Source organism: Pogoniulus pusillus, chromosome 4 (assembly GCF_015220805.1).
Source record: "Pogoniulus pusillus isolate bPogPus1 chromosome 4, bPogPus1.pri, whole genome shotgun sequence".
Classification (NCBI taxonomy): Eukaryota; Metazoa; Chordata; class Aves; order Piciformes; family Lybiidae; genus Pogoniulus; species Pogoniulus pusillus.
Window position 1 is genome coordinate 3,026,331 of NC_087267.1, and position 15,133 is coordinate 3,041,463.

General features: G+C 47.6%; 1 protein-coding gene across 3 annotated transcripts in view; it reads right to left on the reverse strand.

Annotated features, from left to right (window-relative positions):
• HMGA2 (high mobility group AT-hook 2) overlaps window positions 1–15,133 on the reverse strand; it is a 119,059-nt gene that overhangs the window by 16,002 nt on the left and 87,924 nt on the right. For all 3 annotated transcript variants that reach the window (XM_064141986.1, XM_064141985.1, XM_064141987.1), the window contains exon 4: window positions 7,825–7,857. In XM_064141986.1, coding sequence (XP_063998056.1) covers window positions 7,825–7,857 — 33 coding nt within the window. The remainder of the gene's footprint in view (window positions 1–7,824; window positions 7,858–15,133) is intronic.

A 15,133-nucleotide genomic window follows, 5' to 3' on the forward strand; every position in this document is an offset into this window, starting at 1 on the left:
GGTCCTAGAGCTCACATGTCCCTTCCTTCCCGACTCAAGTCTGGTTTCAATGGAGCTCTCATTTTTCTTCCCACTAATCCTGCCATGAGATCAACCATTGGTACCTCTGTGAGAAATTAAAACCCAGGATGTGGGAAATCTGAGATCTGAATTCAGGCAAAATGTGGGTGATTCATATTTTTTTTATTTCTCTCCTTCTCTTTTCCCATGGCTGGTGTGTGGCAAAGAACTCTCCAAACCTGAGATCAGAGACCAGCCCTGAGCGATGGGACTATGCTGACCACAGCAGAGGCAAAGCAAGAACTAAATGGCTGAGCTGTACTTTTTATCATTTCTAAAGAGGAATTTTGGTCAACACTTCCTGCAAACATCCTGGCATTCCCAGAAATGTGTTACAAGAATGACAGCAGCAGCAGAACTTCATCACGGTGACGCTCACCATCTGCTAGAGCAGACTTCATTAAGAACTTAACATTTGTGCCATGGGGATCCTGCTGAAGCAGGGTCCATGGGATAGTTTGCTATGGTGATGGGAGTGTGGCAATGCCTGACAGCCAGGTAGGCAATTTAAGTGGCTTTTTCCCTTCTTTGGTGTGAGAGAAGGGTGACAAAGCTGGTGAGGGGCCTGGAACATAAACCCTATGAGGAGAGGCTGAGGGAGCTGGGGTTGTTTAGCCTGGAGAAGAGGAGGCTCAGGGGGGACCTCATTGCTGTCTACAACTACCTGAAGGGAGGTTATAGACATGTGGGGGTTGGTCTCTTCTCCCAGGCAACCAGCAACAGAACAAGGGCACACAGTCTCAAGTTGTGCCAGGGGGAAAGTATAGGCTGGATGTTAGGAGGAAGTTCTTCCTAGAGAGAGTGATTGGCATTGGAATGGGCTGCCCGGGGAGGTGGTGGAGTCACCATCCCTGGAAGTGTTCAAGCAAAGCCTGGATGAGGCACTTAGTGTCATGGTCTGGTTGACTGGACAGGGCTGGGGGATAGGTTGGACTGGATGAGCTTGAAGGTCTCTTCCAACCTGGTTGATTCTATGATTCTATGATGATTCCAGGTTAGCATGGCAGCAGTAATTTAAAAGAACTATGTCCAGTTTTCGGCTCCCCAGTTCAAGGGAGACAGGGATCTGCTAGACAGTCCAACAGAGAGCCATGAGGATGACTGGGGAATGAGAGTATCTCCCCTGTGAAGAGAGACTCAGAGCCCTGGGGCTGTTTAGTCTGGAGAAGAGAAGACTCAGAGGGGATCTGATCAATATCTATAAATATCTGAGGGGTGGGTGTCAAGTGGAGGGGGCCAAGCTCTCTCCAGTGGCGCACAGTAATAAGACGAGGAACAATGGACACAAACCAGAACACAAAAGGTTTCATCTCAACATGAAGAGAAACTTCTTTACAGTGAGGGAGACAGAGCACTGGAACAGGCTGCCCAGAGAGGCTGTCTCCTTCTCTGAAGACTTTCAAAACCAGCATTCCTGTGTGGACTACCCTGGGGTATCCTGCTTTGGCAGGGAGGTTGTACTCAATGATCTCTGGAGGTCCCTTCCAACTTCTAATGTTCTGTGATTTTGTAAAGTGAATTTATCAAATTCCACAAAAGCTCCACAGTGACTGATAGAGAAGTTGTGAAATGCTTCTTATTCTTCTTCTGTTCCAAGACTGTTGCTTTGGGCAGCATGGGAACCTTATAAAATTCCTCAATGTCATGGAAACCTCAGAATAAAATATGGCATTGGCTTCTTATGACTTCCTTCCAGAAGATGTTTAAAGACATACATCAGTAGTCAAGGGCTGAGCATATTGCTCTTTTCCCTAGATAATGCTTTTTGTGCTACCAGCAATGGTGCTGGTATACACAAATTCTAGAACTGACTATCCCAGCAACTTCTTTAGCAGAGTGGGGAAAAAAAAAAAAAAAGTATTTTCATCTGTCTCAACTTTAATTTTGATAACTTATCCCACATCCATTGCAGCACCTCTCATTTAATTTGCAACAGAATTTACATGGTCCTGAACTGGCACGGCAAAGATGCAGCCATTGCCAGAACTAGCTAGCAAGAAGGCTCATGTGCCCTGTTTTTCAGTGCAGCAGATGAGCTGGATTATGTCCCTGGAGTATCTACTAGCAATATTTATGTCAGGAAATAAGGCATCTTGCAGTGATTTCAGCCGAGTGTGGAGGAACAACAAGGATGCTGCCTGTGAAAGATGCCAAGCCTTTATGAGCAGCTCTCAGGGAAGAGCACTTTCTCCATACCTTCTGACACACCTCATGTGAGGTATATGCTGATTAGCAAAGATGGTTTTGTTGCTGTTAGGTCCAGAGGCTGATTCTTCTGGTAGTTTCAATTTTCTGGATATCATCAGAAATGCTGTGTCCAGCAGGAGTAGGAAGGTGATTATCCTCTTGAACTTGGAGCTGGTGAGGCCACACCTTGAGTACTGTGTTCCGTTTTGGGCACCTCAATACATGAGAGATGTTGAGGTGCTGGAGTGAGTGCAGAGGAGGGCAATGAAGCTGGGAAAGGGCCTGGAGAACAAATCTGATGAAGAGTGACTGAGGCAGCTGGGACTGTTTAGTTTGAAAAAGAGGAGGCTGAGGGAGACTCATCACTGTCTACAGCTACCTGAAAGGACCTTCTGGAGAGGTTGGTGCTGTAGTTCAGCAAGTGGCACAAAGGACACCTCTCTCTTGGGAGCGTTTGGCTCAGCACCCAAGAGTTAATCCTAAACCATCTCTAAGTGCTGGGTTCACACACTGCTTAAGCACCGCCAGGGATGATGACTCCACCACTGCACTGGGCAGTCCATTCCAGTGTTTGAGAACCTTCTCTGTAAAGAAAGACTTTCTAGCATCCAGCAGGTGCCTCCTCTGGTGCAGCTTGAAACCATTTTGTTTGGTCCTGTCACTTGACACCAAGGAGAAGAGGCTGCACCCTCCTCACTCTAACCTCCCTTCAGGTAGTTGTAGAGAGCAATGAGGTGTCCTCTCAGCCTCCTCTTCTCCAGACTTAATACTCCCAGCTCTCTCAGCCCCTCTTTGTAGTTCAGGTGCTCCAGGCCCTTCGCCAGCCTCCTTGCCCTTCTCTGGACAGACTCCAGAACCTCAATGTCCTTCTCATAGTGTGGGGCCCAGAACTGAACACAGTACTGAGGTGTGGCCTCACCAGTGCTGAGCACAGCAGGATGGTCACCCCCTGTTCTTGCTGGCCACTGTGTTTCCAGTCCAAGCCAGGATGCCATTGGCTTTCCTGGCCACCTGGTTACACTGCCCAGTCAACTGGGTCGACTGTCAAACAATACCCCCAGGACCCTCTCCTAGTCTCAGCTTTCTGATCACACATCCCCCGGTCTGTAGCTTACCATGGGGTTGTTGTGACCCAGGTGCAGGACCCAGCACTTGGCCTTGTTAAACTTCACACAGTTAGCCTTGGCCATCAGTCTGACCTGCCCAGGTCCTGCTGCAAAGCCTCCCTACCCTCGAGCAGATGGACACAGGCATCCAGCTTGCTGTCACCTGCAATCTTAGAGCGGGTGCATTCAATCCCCACACCCAGATCACTGATACAGACACTAAAGAGAAGAGGCCCCAGCACTGAGCCCTGGGGGACACCCCTGGTAACTGACTAATTAAAAGGGAAGAGTAGGAAATGAGTAATGGGAGAAAAAGCTCCAGCAAGCTGACATTTTGCTTCCTGTACAAAAGCACACTTTTCAAGTTTCACTTTTTTTGGTTGGGCTGTGTGTTCAATTTCTCCTTTTCAATGTTGTTTTAAAAGCAACTACAATGCAATTTACACTCAAATACACTCTGACTGAGGTGTTGCCTGCCAAGAGTCAGATACAAAACATTTGCAAGGATTTCACACCTTAAGATCTCTCAAAGAGATTGTAAGAAGATGTTCTAAGAGCTGTCCTGCGCTCACAGGTTGAGGGAGGTGATTCTCCCCCTCTACACAGCTCTTGTGAGACCCCACCTGGAGTACTGTGTCCAGTCCTGGAGCCCCTGTTACAGGAAAGATCTGGACGTGCTGGAGTGTGTCCAGAGAAGGGCCACGAGAATGATCAGAGGGCTGGAACTCCTCTCCTATGGAGACAGACTGAGAGAGTTGGGGCTGTTCAGCCTGGAGAGAGAAGGCTCTGAGGAGACCTAATTGTAGCCTTCCAGTCTCTGAAGGGAGCCTACAAGAAAGCTGGGGAGGGACTTCCTAAGTGTCAGGTAGTGATAGGACTGGGGGAATGATTCCAAGCTACAGGAGGGGAGATTTAGATTAGATGTTAGGAAGAAGTTCTTCACCATAGGAATGGTGAGACACTGGAACAAGCTGCCCAGGTGGGTGGTGGAAGCTCCAGCCCTGGATGTTTTTAAGGCCAGACTGAATGTGACTCTGGGCAACCTGATGTAGTGTGAGGTGTCCCTGCCCGTGGCAGAGGGCTAAATGATCCTTTGGTTTCCTTCAAGCTCTGACAGTCTGTGATTCTAAATAGTGTAAAAATAAAGAAATGGAGGAATTTCTATTTCTCCTCAGACTGCCTATCTGCACACCTCAGTAAGAATAATACTACACTGTGACCCTAAGATCTGGCTGTCCATTCTTTGTAGACAGAGTTGATTTCAAAGGAGCATCTTGGTTTTGAGGTTTAGGCACATGTTTAGGTGAAACTGCTGAGCTTATCCAACGTCAAGCAGTTAGACTGGTGATGATTTTCCTCATTTCCCCTCACATACTGATGTGAGAATGATGTTCATTCTCATACCATAAAGATGTGTACAGACCACAGTATTTCAAGTGTTTAAATGCAGAAAGAGGGCATATTGTGAGTAAACTGCATGCACTGCTTCCTCCTCTCCTTCCCAAAGAGTGGGACAGGAATTTTCCTAGTGGTTGTGTATATAGAAGTTTGTATGTTCTGAAGATTTCCACTGGATTTTACTGCTGCATTTACCATCTGTGTCATGGTAAATCTTCAGAGCTCTGTGGATGTTTGAAGACATGACAGAAGTTTATATAACCATCTGTATGGCCCTAAACTGGACAGCAAATATCCATAAAGAGACCTAGAGCACGGCAGAACTCTGCACAATGCTCAACATCTGAGAAGCAAGTGATGGGAACAGAGCTGTTAGTCACAAAATCTGGTCTTGCTGCTTCTACATTTTTGCAAACAGAAAGGCAAGCAGCACAGGCACTAGCAGCAGCAAGACTAATGGCAACAGACTAATGCTCACAGATATCTCTGAGAATACACCCGAAACTCAAAGCATGGGAAAGCACTGAGGGGTGAAACCTAACCAAGAGTTTGTGTCACTTTTACCAAAGCAGGCTGGGGTAGCATCACACCCTTACACAGCAGTTCCCAACTGTAATCTCTCTCTTGCAGTCTCCACTGATGCAGAAAGGATACATTTCTAACTTAATCCAGACTGCCACATGCTAAAGCCATCTGGGAGAATATTTTGAAGGAAACAGATGGAAAAGAAAAAGATTCCTCTGAATGCAGTAAGGTTTACATTATCCTCCATGAACTTCCATGTAGTCCCCATGTTTATATAATTTATCACTATTTCCTTAGACAGCTCAGATTAGGAAGCCTGCCTGAGCTCATGTTCTTGTTAATTCTGAGACTGAACCTCCCTCTTTAAAGGCAAATTCAGTAGTATGAAAGAAAAATGAAGAAAGGCAACAAGACTGCAGTGAAACCCATCAGCATGAAGCTCCTGATCCACCTTCTCCCTGTTTCAGCTTCAGGAAGACACTGTCATGAGCACTTGCTACAGAGGTAATTTTTGTTCTCTGCCACACATCCACATCCAGTAAAACTGCAATGTTGTGCTAGCAAACATGTGGGAGGAGGATCTATTAAAACCAGGAAGGGTTAAAGACAACTCAATGACTTCACTGAACACCCCTTGGAATTTCAGAAGAAGCCATGGCACATAAATAAAGAGCATCATTTTACTAGTCATGTCGTGATGGTGGCATTTCCAGAAAGCTTTCTCTCTCCTTTCATGCATTCTTTCATGCCTTCTCATTTGCTATACAAACACTTCCATTACTAATGGAAATGTCAAGGGGCCTCCTTTCCTCTCTCTGTTTCAGGCCACAGAGATGCTGCTGAGGCACTAGGCAGCAGTGGCTGCATCCAGCTGGCTCAGACACTCTATGGCATTCACACTGGAATCACTGCTCCAGGAAAGAAGGACAGGAAGATCCATACAGGGAACCCTGGTGCTTCAGTTAAATCTATCATTACTTTGTACTGCTACCAAAAGGCAGAGTCCCAGGTCTGACTTTTGTCCTCCCACACTCCAGCCCAGCCTCAGTCCCAGCCATTTCTTCCTTCCTTGCACTAGGGTTTGCACTCTGATCACTGCTTGAATAAAACACCTCAGCAGTACATGCCTGGGGCAGTCAGAGCTCTAGTTGCACCATAGGTGCCACTGGCAGCAATGGCTTCTAGCATCAACTATAGACCCCTTCATCTTACTGACCCTGGTGGGGATGAGCTCTGCTGTGTACCAGTGGAAATTCCAACATGAACAGCATCCTGGAAGTTTTTGCCTCCTGGATTTGGCCTCCTTCACACAGCAGTCTTTAAGCTTCCTTAAGTGCCATGGAGGAAATGGCTGGCTTTGTGCACACCAACAGATTTACTATTATCTTGTAGCTGGAATAGCCCAATTGCAGCTGCAACAGTTGAAGGATCCAAGCGAGACCTGTCAGAACAAGCTGGTATGTTTTGAATTGTGTGGTGTAGCCAGAAGGTTATAGATCTAAGTCCTTGGGAACCGATGTGTTTCTTGCATGAGATGGCCTAGTAAGAGACATTACCTCTCCTTACAAAACATACCTCACTTGAAAATACTACTAACGTTCATGCTTCACCTTACCTCCACCATTCAGAGACATTAATACAATTGCCAGGGCTATGGATTCATCGTTGCCATGACTGTATTGATCTCTTCTGCAGAAACTCGATTCCTGCAGATGCCTTTGAGAGTTACATCGTTTCACACCTCCATCTCACAGCTAGGGGGTTTTCTGTCTCTTGTCCCACAGCTCTTAATTCAGGTTACAGTATGCATCACAACAATGCACACTGGACAATAATGTATTAAACCCCTAAAGTGAAACCCCCAAAAAAGTATTTTTCCCTTCCAAAAGCAGACATCTCTCTAGAAAAGCAATGGAGCCTTGACACTCTTGACTTGACATTCACTGAGGTGCAGTAGCACAGCCCATGGACTCCACCAAGTGAGGATGGACCTGCTCTCACAGGCTTTTTCTCTGCTGGTGCCTACGTCACAGAGAGGCTGAAGTGTGTGGATTTTTTTAACACAGGACAGGCTGGGGAAAGAAAATGGAGGTGATTGCAATGGTAGTGTTAGCCTGGCTTCATGTTATTCTAGCTTGCACTTTGTCCAAGGTAATCAATAATAGCACCATGCCACAGAAGTTCACTTTGAAACTCCTTTTGCCCAGTGGTTTTATATCTGTTCCCCCTCCTTGCTGTAAGCCATCCCCAATGATCCCTGCTTAGAACACACAGGCTCAGACTGGGTGGGTGCATGTGTGCATGCATTATCATCACAAGAGGGCAATGCAGAGAAAGGACATTTCTGAGCAAGCACCACCCACTGCTTCCTCTTCTCCTTCCCAAAGACCAGGAGGTGAATTTTCCTGGTGGTTGTGTCTAGCTGTCCCCCCAGCCCATATGATTCATGTAGTTCCTTTCACTTTGTTACAGTAAAGAAGACCAGTTTGAATACTGAAGAAGTATTCAACTTAAGGTAGTCCAAAGAACTTAAATTAGCTTTTCTTACCTGAGCAGGCTTCTTTTGAACCACTTGTTGAGGCTGGAAAGGAAAACAGAAGCATGGTGAGGAACAAAATTCACTGAGGTCACTTAACTGGGATTTCACAGATGCTGAGAGAAATGTTTTCAGCAATAGAAATAAAACACAGGCAAAGATCACACTCAGAAACAGTGATGAACATACCCAGGTCTCATATTCAGCCTCTCCTACATTTATCTGTGACCTTATTTTATTATGTTATGTCTTTCAGCTCTGCTAGGTTCACTTTACTGCATTAGACTGTAAGAGAGGCCTAATTTTTACACTAGATTTTGCTGTCTTCATGCTTTCCACACTCTTTCAGCTGTGAGTAGAATGTCCTGCTGTGGAAAAGCCCTGCCCCCTGGCCATGAGCAGAAGCATGGCTCAGACAGAGATGTGAGTGACACACAGCCCGATTCCTGAGCCAGGGCCTCTGACCTGAGCAAAGCCATCCTTGCCAAAGCCTCCTGGCTGGGATGGGCAGCACCTCCAGCCCTTGCAGTCTCTGTTTTGAGACCTCCAGCTGTACGAAGGCAATGCTGACCCTGCTGATGTGACTCCAGGGATTGCCATCACTGGGCTGGTGGAGAGCTGGTGGAATGCATAAGCAGGGAGAGCCAGAGGCTGCCTGCCAGCCTAAGCTGAATACAGAATCACAGAATTGACTGGGCTGGAAATTACCTTTGAGATGATCAGGTCCAACCTATTACTTAACACCATCTAACTAAATAAACCATGGCACCAAGTGCCACATCTTTTTAAACACTTCCAGAGGTGCAACTCCATCATCTGCCTGGGCAGCCTATTCCAATGGCCAATCACTCTTTCTGCAAAGAATTTTTTCCTAATATCCAACCTAAACCTCCCTTGGAACAGCTTGAGACTGTGTGCCCTCATTCTGTCACTGGGTGCCTGGGAGAAGAGACCGAACCCCACCTGGCTACAACCTCCTTTGCAGAATCTGATGGCACAGCCATGGGCTCCTCAGCAAATTTCCTTCCTGGCTGCTTCCACGTAGGAATGGGAAACAGTCCCTGAACAGGTCAGGAAACCCACTGAGGTGCCAGTGCCCTTCATCCACACCCTGCTGAGGAGGAGGAGTACTGATTAAGGAACTAACACAGGCCTAGCTAAATATAAACCACCACTGCCCAGGTGAGGTGGGTGCTAGCAGCATGGACCCATAAGACCACAGATAAAGGATGAAATCCTCAGACCAAGAGCACAAAAGGGCTTTTCTTACTTCTGTGGGGCAAAGCTGCTGCCTCCTCCCTGCCAGGACTTTCTGTTTTCAAAGTATATGAATGGCACCCAATGATTTTCTTCCTGTCCTTCCTTCCTGCCTATTCCTAATTCCAGCCTTGATCTTAGCGCCTTGCTTGGGCAGAAGCCAATATATTTGTCCCTGATTTTCATGAGAGTGTAGTAGGAAGTAACTGGATTATTTCTGAATAAACAGTTTAGTGTAACTGGCCTTTCAGAGCAGTATTTCAGTGGGAAGGATCAATGGGAACGTAAATTAAATGTAACTGATTCAACTCAGGCTGCCCACCACAAGCATCCCATTTTAACAAGAGATGCTTTGTTTATTTTTCAGGTTGGGTTTTTTGTTGTTGTTGTTGTTGTTCTGATTCAGCAGTTTCCTGTGCCTCAGGCTCCAAATTCTGGCCTCAAATCCAAACAAGAGAGGAAAAAAAAGAGAGAAGAAAATCTCAACTTCAGGCTGGATCCTTTTCCACTGAACGTCCTTGTGATGGAGATGCTATTAGCGAGGCGTTTAATTGATGCCCTCTCCAGGTGGACTGCAAGCCCTGACCTCATTCATGGACATTTGCTGCCTTCAGACAAAGGAATGATTTGTTTCAAAGGAAGCCCCTGTCATTACAGAACTCATTGGGTTCTTCAGTAGTCTGCCACTGCTGCATTCCCACTTGAGTTTCCCTTTTCTGCCTGCTGGTTACACCTGTACATGTGTTTGCTCCCAAACCGCATGAAATCCACACACATTCTCAGAGGCTGACTGGTTTCTGCTGCTCAGAAATCCTCATGGATTTTTGGCTGTGCACTCTGCATTCATGTGACTCTCACACACTGTAGCTCAATGAAACCTCCTGAAAGAGCTGCCAACTCACCAAATTTTCCATGAATTAGGTCCTGACACTTCAATGAGAGGAAAGACAATGTCTGAAACGAGGCCAGCTCTGGCTTCCTGCCTAGTATGTGTCACAGTAATTCTGCCAGCTGCCCTTCTACACAGCACTTCATACTTTTCAGACCACCAAAAAGCCCCTTGAATACTTTCAGTGATAGCTGGGGCTCAAGCTGCCAGCATGTTTTCCCAGCCTCTGGCATCCAGTGGCTTCAGACTGGACTTAGAAAATTGGGAGGTTTTGTGTGTTTGTTTTGTTGATATTTTTATGAATGGCTTTCTCAGAGGATTCTTGACTCCAGAACAACCCTATCCAGCCATTCATAAAAAGCAGAGGGAAAATATTGTACTTTGCCCAGTTGGAAACTGTTTCTGATACTGACCAAGGCTTTCAAGAATCTTAGTCATTCAAGACCTTTGCTATTACAGTGCTTCACATTGAGAGCTCCCTGGCAGCACTTGCTGACTGCTGGCTGGGTTTCCACTGGCTTTGGGAGCTGGAGTTCAGCACGTGTTATGCTTTCTCCCTTAAATGGAAGAAGCACAGCTATGAAAGGCTCAAAAGAAGTGCTCCTTCCCTCTGCTGGTATCAGTGGGACACCCCACTGACACACCTGGAGCCATGCCCACTCTGTCCTGCTGAAGGCTCCAGCTTGTGGCAGCTGAATCACTGCCAGTGTTGATTTAGAGGAGCATTGCCTGCATCAGGAATGGTGTGGCCAGCAGGAGCAGGGAGGTCATTCTGCCCCTGTACTCTGCACTGCTTAGACCTCACCTTGAGTACTGTGTTCAGTTCTGGGCCCCCCAGTTTAGGAGGGACATTGAGATGCTTGAGCATGTCCAGAGAAGGGCGACAAGGCTGGGGAGAGGCCTTGAGCACAGCCCTACAAGGAGAGGCTGAGGGAGCTGGGATTGGTTAGCCTGGAGAAGAGGAGGCTCAGGGGTGACCTTATTGCTGTCTACAGCTACCTGAGGGGTGGTTGTGGCCAGGAGGTTGCTCTCTTCTCTCAGGTGGCCAGCACCAGAACAAGAGGACACACCCTCAGGCTGTGCCAGGGGAGATTTAGGCTTGAGGTGAGGAGAAAGTTCTTCCCTGAGAGAGTCATTGGGCACTGGAATGGGCTGCCCGGGGAGGTGGTGGAGTCGCCGTCCCTGGAGCTGTTCAAGGCAGGATTGGACGTGGCACTTGGTGCCATGGTGTGGCCTTGAGCTCTGTGGTAAAGGGTTGGACTTGATGATCTGTGAGGTCTCTTCCAACCTTGGTGATACTGTGATACTGTGCTTGCTTTTTCTGCTTCAGGCCGCTGGGTTGGGAGCACTACCTGAATGAATGCAGGCTGGATAAAGCCAGCAGGGTCCGGTCCTGTGAGGACTGCAGGGTCTGCTCACTGACATCACCCCAGACCAGAAGAACAGGAATAAAGGGAAATTCCCAAGAACTCTCTTTCATTTCTTTAACTGTTGTGGATGTGATGCCTTTGGGAACTGCAGACACAAGCACCTCGACTCGCCAAGCTTTGTGCACACCGAGTTAAGACCTTTTCAGGGTTTCAAAGGCGACAGCTCTGATTCAAAAGAGTGTTGCAACTGCATGTTCAACGAGCTGGAAAGAAAGAGAACCTGCCTTGGTTATGGAAAGGACTGGGACCATAAAAAGGCTAAGGACAGGAGACTTTAAAGAAGTGCTTTGGAGCAAAACAAAGTTGTGTGCGAGACGTGAGAGCTCTGAACTCCTACGTATACCCCCGTGCCAGAGCCTGCAGAGGAACACGGCAGAGCTGCTTTGCCAGAGGCTCTCTCACTTATGACAGTGACCCTGTGTAAGAGCAGCTGCCTGCAAAGCAAAGCTTTCACTTTTTCTTTCTATGCCAAGTTTAAAACCCAGCTATTGTGCTCTGAACGTCTATCAGCTGCAATTCCATACACTTCAAAGTAAAATTCAGGGGGTTTAACGCCATGTACAAGTACAAGTCAACCTAAAGCAGCTTTCTCCAATCTGTATGAAGACAGAAAGAAAAAGTGACGGCATTGGGAAAATCCTATGACTGTGGAGAGCCCTGCAGAGGGACCTGGACAGGCTGGATGGGTGGGCAGAGGCCAATGAGACGACATTTAACAAGGTCAAGTGCAGGGTTCTGCACTTTGGCCACAATAACCCCAAGCAGCACTACAGGCTGGGGACTGAGTGGCTGGAAAGCAGCCAGGAGGAAAGGGACCTGGGGGTGCTGGTAGACAGTAGGCTGAAGATGAGCCAGCAGTGTGCCCAGGTGGCCAAGAGAGCCAATGGCATCCTGGCCTGCATCAGGAACAGTGTGGCCAGTAGGACAAGGGAGGTTCTTCTGCCCCTGTACTCAGCACTGGTCAAGCCACACCTTGAGTGCTGTGTCCAGTTCTGGCTCCTCAATTCAAGAAAGATGTTGAGGTGCTGGAAGGTGTCCAGAGAAGAGCAACAAAGCTGGTGAGGGGCCTGGAACACAAACCCTATGAGGAGAGGCTGAGGGAGCTGGGGGTGTGCAGCCTAGAGAGAGGAGGCTCAGGGCAGAGCTCATTGCTGTCTACAACTACCTGAAGGGACATTGTAGCCAGGTGGGGGGTGGCCTCTTCTGCCAGGCAACCAGCAATAGAACAAGGGGACACAGTCTCAAGTTGTGCCAGAGGAGGCCTAGGCTGGATGTTAGGAGGAAGTTCCTGGCAGAGAGAGTGATTGGCATTGGAATGGGCTGCCCAGGGAGGTGGTGGAGTTGCTGTCCCTGGAGGTGTTCAAGAGAAGCCTGGATGAGGCACTTAGTGCCATGGTCTGGTTGACTGGCTAGGGCTGGGTGCTAGGTTGGGCTGGATGATCTTGGAGGTCTCTTCCAACCTGGTTGATTCTATGTCTGTCATACAAGAATCAATCCAACACACAGCAGATCTTCTTCTGTCATTTAAAAATGCTTAAGTAGGAGAACTAAGGCAAAAGTTAGTCATTTTGAACTTCAGGATAAGACAGAATCACAGAATCATTCAGCTTGGAAAAAACCCTCAGGATCACCAAGTCCAACCCATAACCCTACTCTACCCTACTCTAAACCATATCCCCAAGCACCACAGCCAAATGACCTTTAAACCCATCTAGGGCTGGTGATTCAGCCACCTCCTGGGCAGCCCATTCCAATGCCTGACCGCTCTTTCAGTGAAGAAATTTTCCCTAATATCCAGTCTCAACCTGCTCAGTTGCAGCTTGAGGCCATTCCCTCCTGCTCTATCCCTAATTACTTGTGAGAAGAGACCAGCGCCAACCTCTCTACAATGTCTTTTCAGGTAGCTGTAGACAGCAGTGACCTCAGCCTCCTCTCAAAACCGAGCATCATGAAGATGTCTGACTGATGCTTCTTGGCAACAGTGACTCTTACATTTCCACAGGTTGACAGAGGAAAGACATTTGCTGGCGAGACTAAATGACCATGATGGAAACTAATACCTAGTTAGGATGATGTTTGTAGTGCTGACAGCTTGGTGCTGTGCAGACATCATTAAAGGAATTCCATAGATCAGTCCAACACTTGTGGTTCTAAATTAAAAAATGAGTAAAACCATATTTTGCAGTTTTTGTCTATATGGCCTCAAAAAATCAGGAGGATCATACTACAGCAGTTGAGAACAATATAGTCCAAAATAAATCATGTATTCCAAGCATTTCCATATGACAGTGGAGTAATTACTGTTCTGTCCTACAGCTTTTATTGGTTCAAGTCCAGCTCTTTCCTCATTTTCCCAACAGAGTGATACAACACTAGGACCATTAGCCATTAGAATGGGCTGCCCAGGATGGTGCTGGAGTCACTGTCCCTGGGAGAGGTTAAAAAGAGACTGGATGTGGCACTTGATGTCATGGTTTACTTAGAATAGAATCATAGAATCAGGCAGGGTTGGAAGAGACCACAAGGATCATCTAGTTTCAACCCCCCTGCCATGGGCAGGGGCACCCTACCCTAGAGCAGGCTGGACAGAGCCTCAGCCAGTCTGGCCTTAACCACCTCCAGGGATGGAGCCTCAACCACTTCCCTGGGCAACCCATTCCAGCCTCTCACCACTCTCATGCTCAGCAACTTCCTCCTCACCTCCAGGCAGAATCTCACCACCTCCCACTTTGCTCCATTCCATTAGGTCTCCTTGTAGCCTTCTCCTCTCCAGACTGAGCAGCCCCAACTCTTTCAGCCTATCCTCACAGCAGGGGTGCTCCAGCCCTCTGAGCATCCTTGTGACCCTGCTCTGGCCACACTCCAGCACATCCAGATCTTTCCTGTAACAGGGGCTCCAGAACTGGCCACAGTACTCCAGATGGGGTCTCAGCAGAGCAGAGTAGAGGAAGAGAATCACCTCCTTCGACCTGCTGGCCACACTTCTCTTGATGCAGCCCAGGGTACAGCTGGCTCTCTAGGCTGCAAGTGCACACTGATGGCTCATACTGATTGCCTCATCTACCAGCACTGCCAAGACCCTTTCTTTAGGGCTGCTCTCAAGCCAGTAACTGCTCAGCCTGTATTGGTCCTTGGGATGGTCATCTCCAGGCCTCACCCTAAACTCCTGCAAGAGCCTCCCCTTCCCATCTAGACCATTGCCTCTGTGAACTCCCATTGCCCTGTGATGGCTGGGTAGATTTTTCCTCCACAGCAAAGTCACACGGCACAAGGAAGACAAATCAACTTCGCCTGGTTGATTTTCTGCAGCTGAGGATCTAGCCTGAGGCACTTCTCTTGAACTTCTTTGTCTGAGCAGAGCCATTGGTAGGCACATGGTTGGCTGAAGATGTTTTTGTATGTCTGGCATATACAGATGTCTGAGAACTGTCTGTCTATCAAATAGATTTGATAATTATTTCTGCCTCCAGGAAATTGGTGCTTCTAAGAGTGTCTGGAAGAATCCAACCAGAGCCTGCTGACTTCCTGGCAGTTTCATCAAGAAGTCAGTGTCCAAAATAGAAATACACTTTCCACATAGTTGAAATACACCAAGGACTTGGTGGCAAGTTGATGTAATTAATCCACTTCCTGGCTCTCCTGTATTTTGGGATCACTCTGGTGCATGGCATGTTAAATACTAAACTCAGTTCACACTCTGACTCTATTTTAACATGCAAACTACATTTGTTATGTCCAAAGGCAC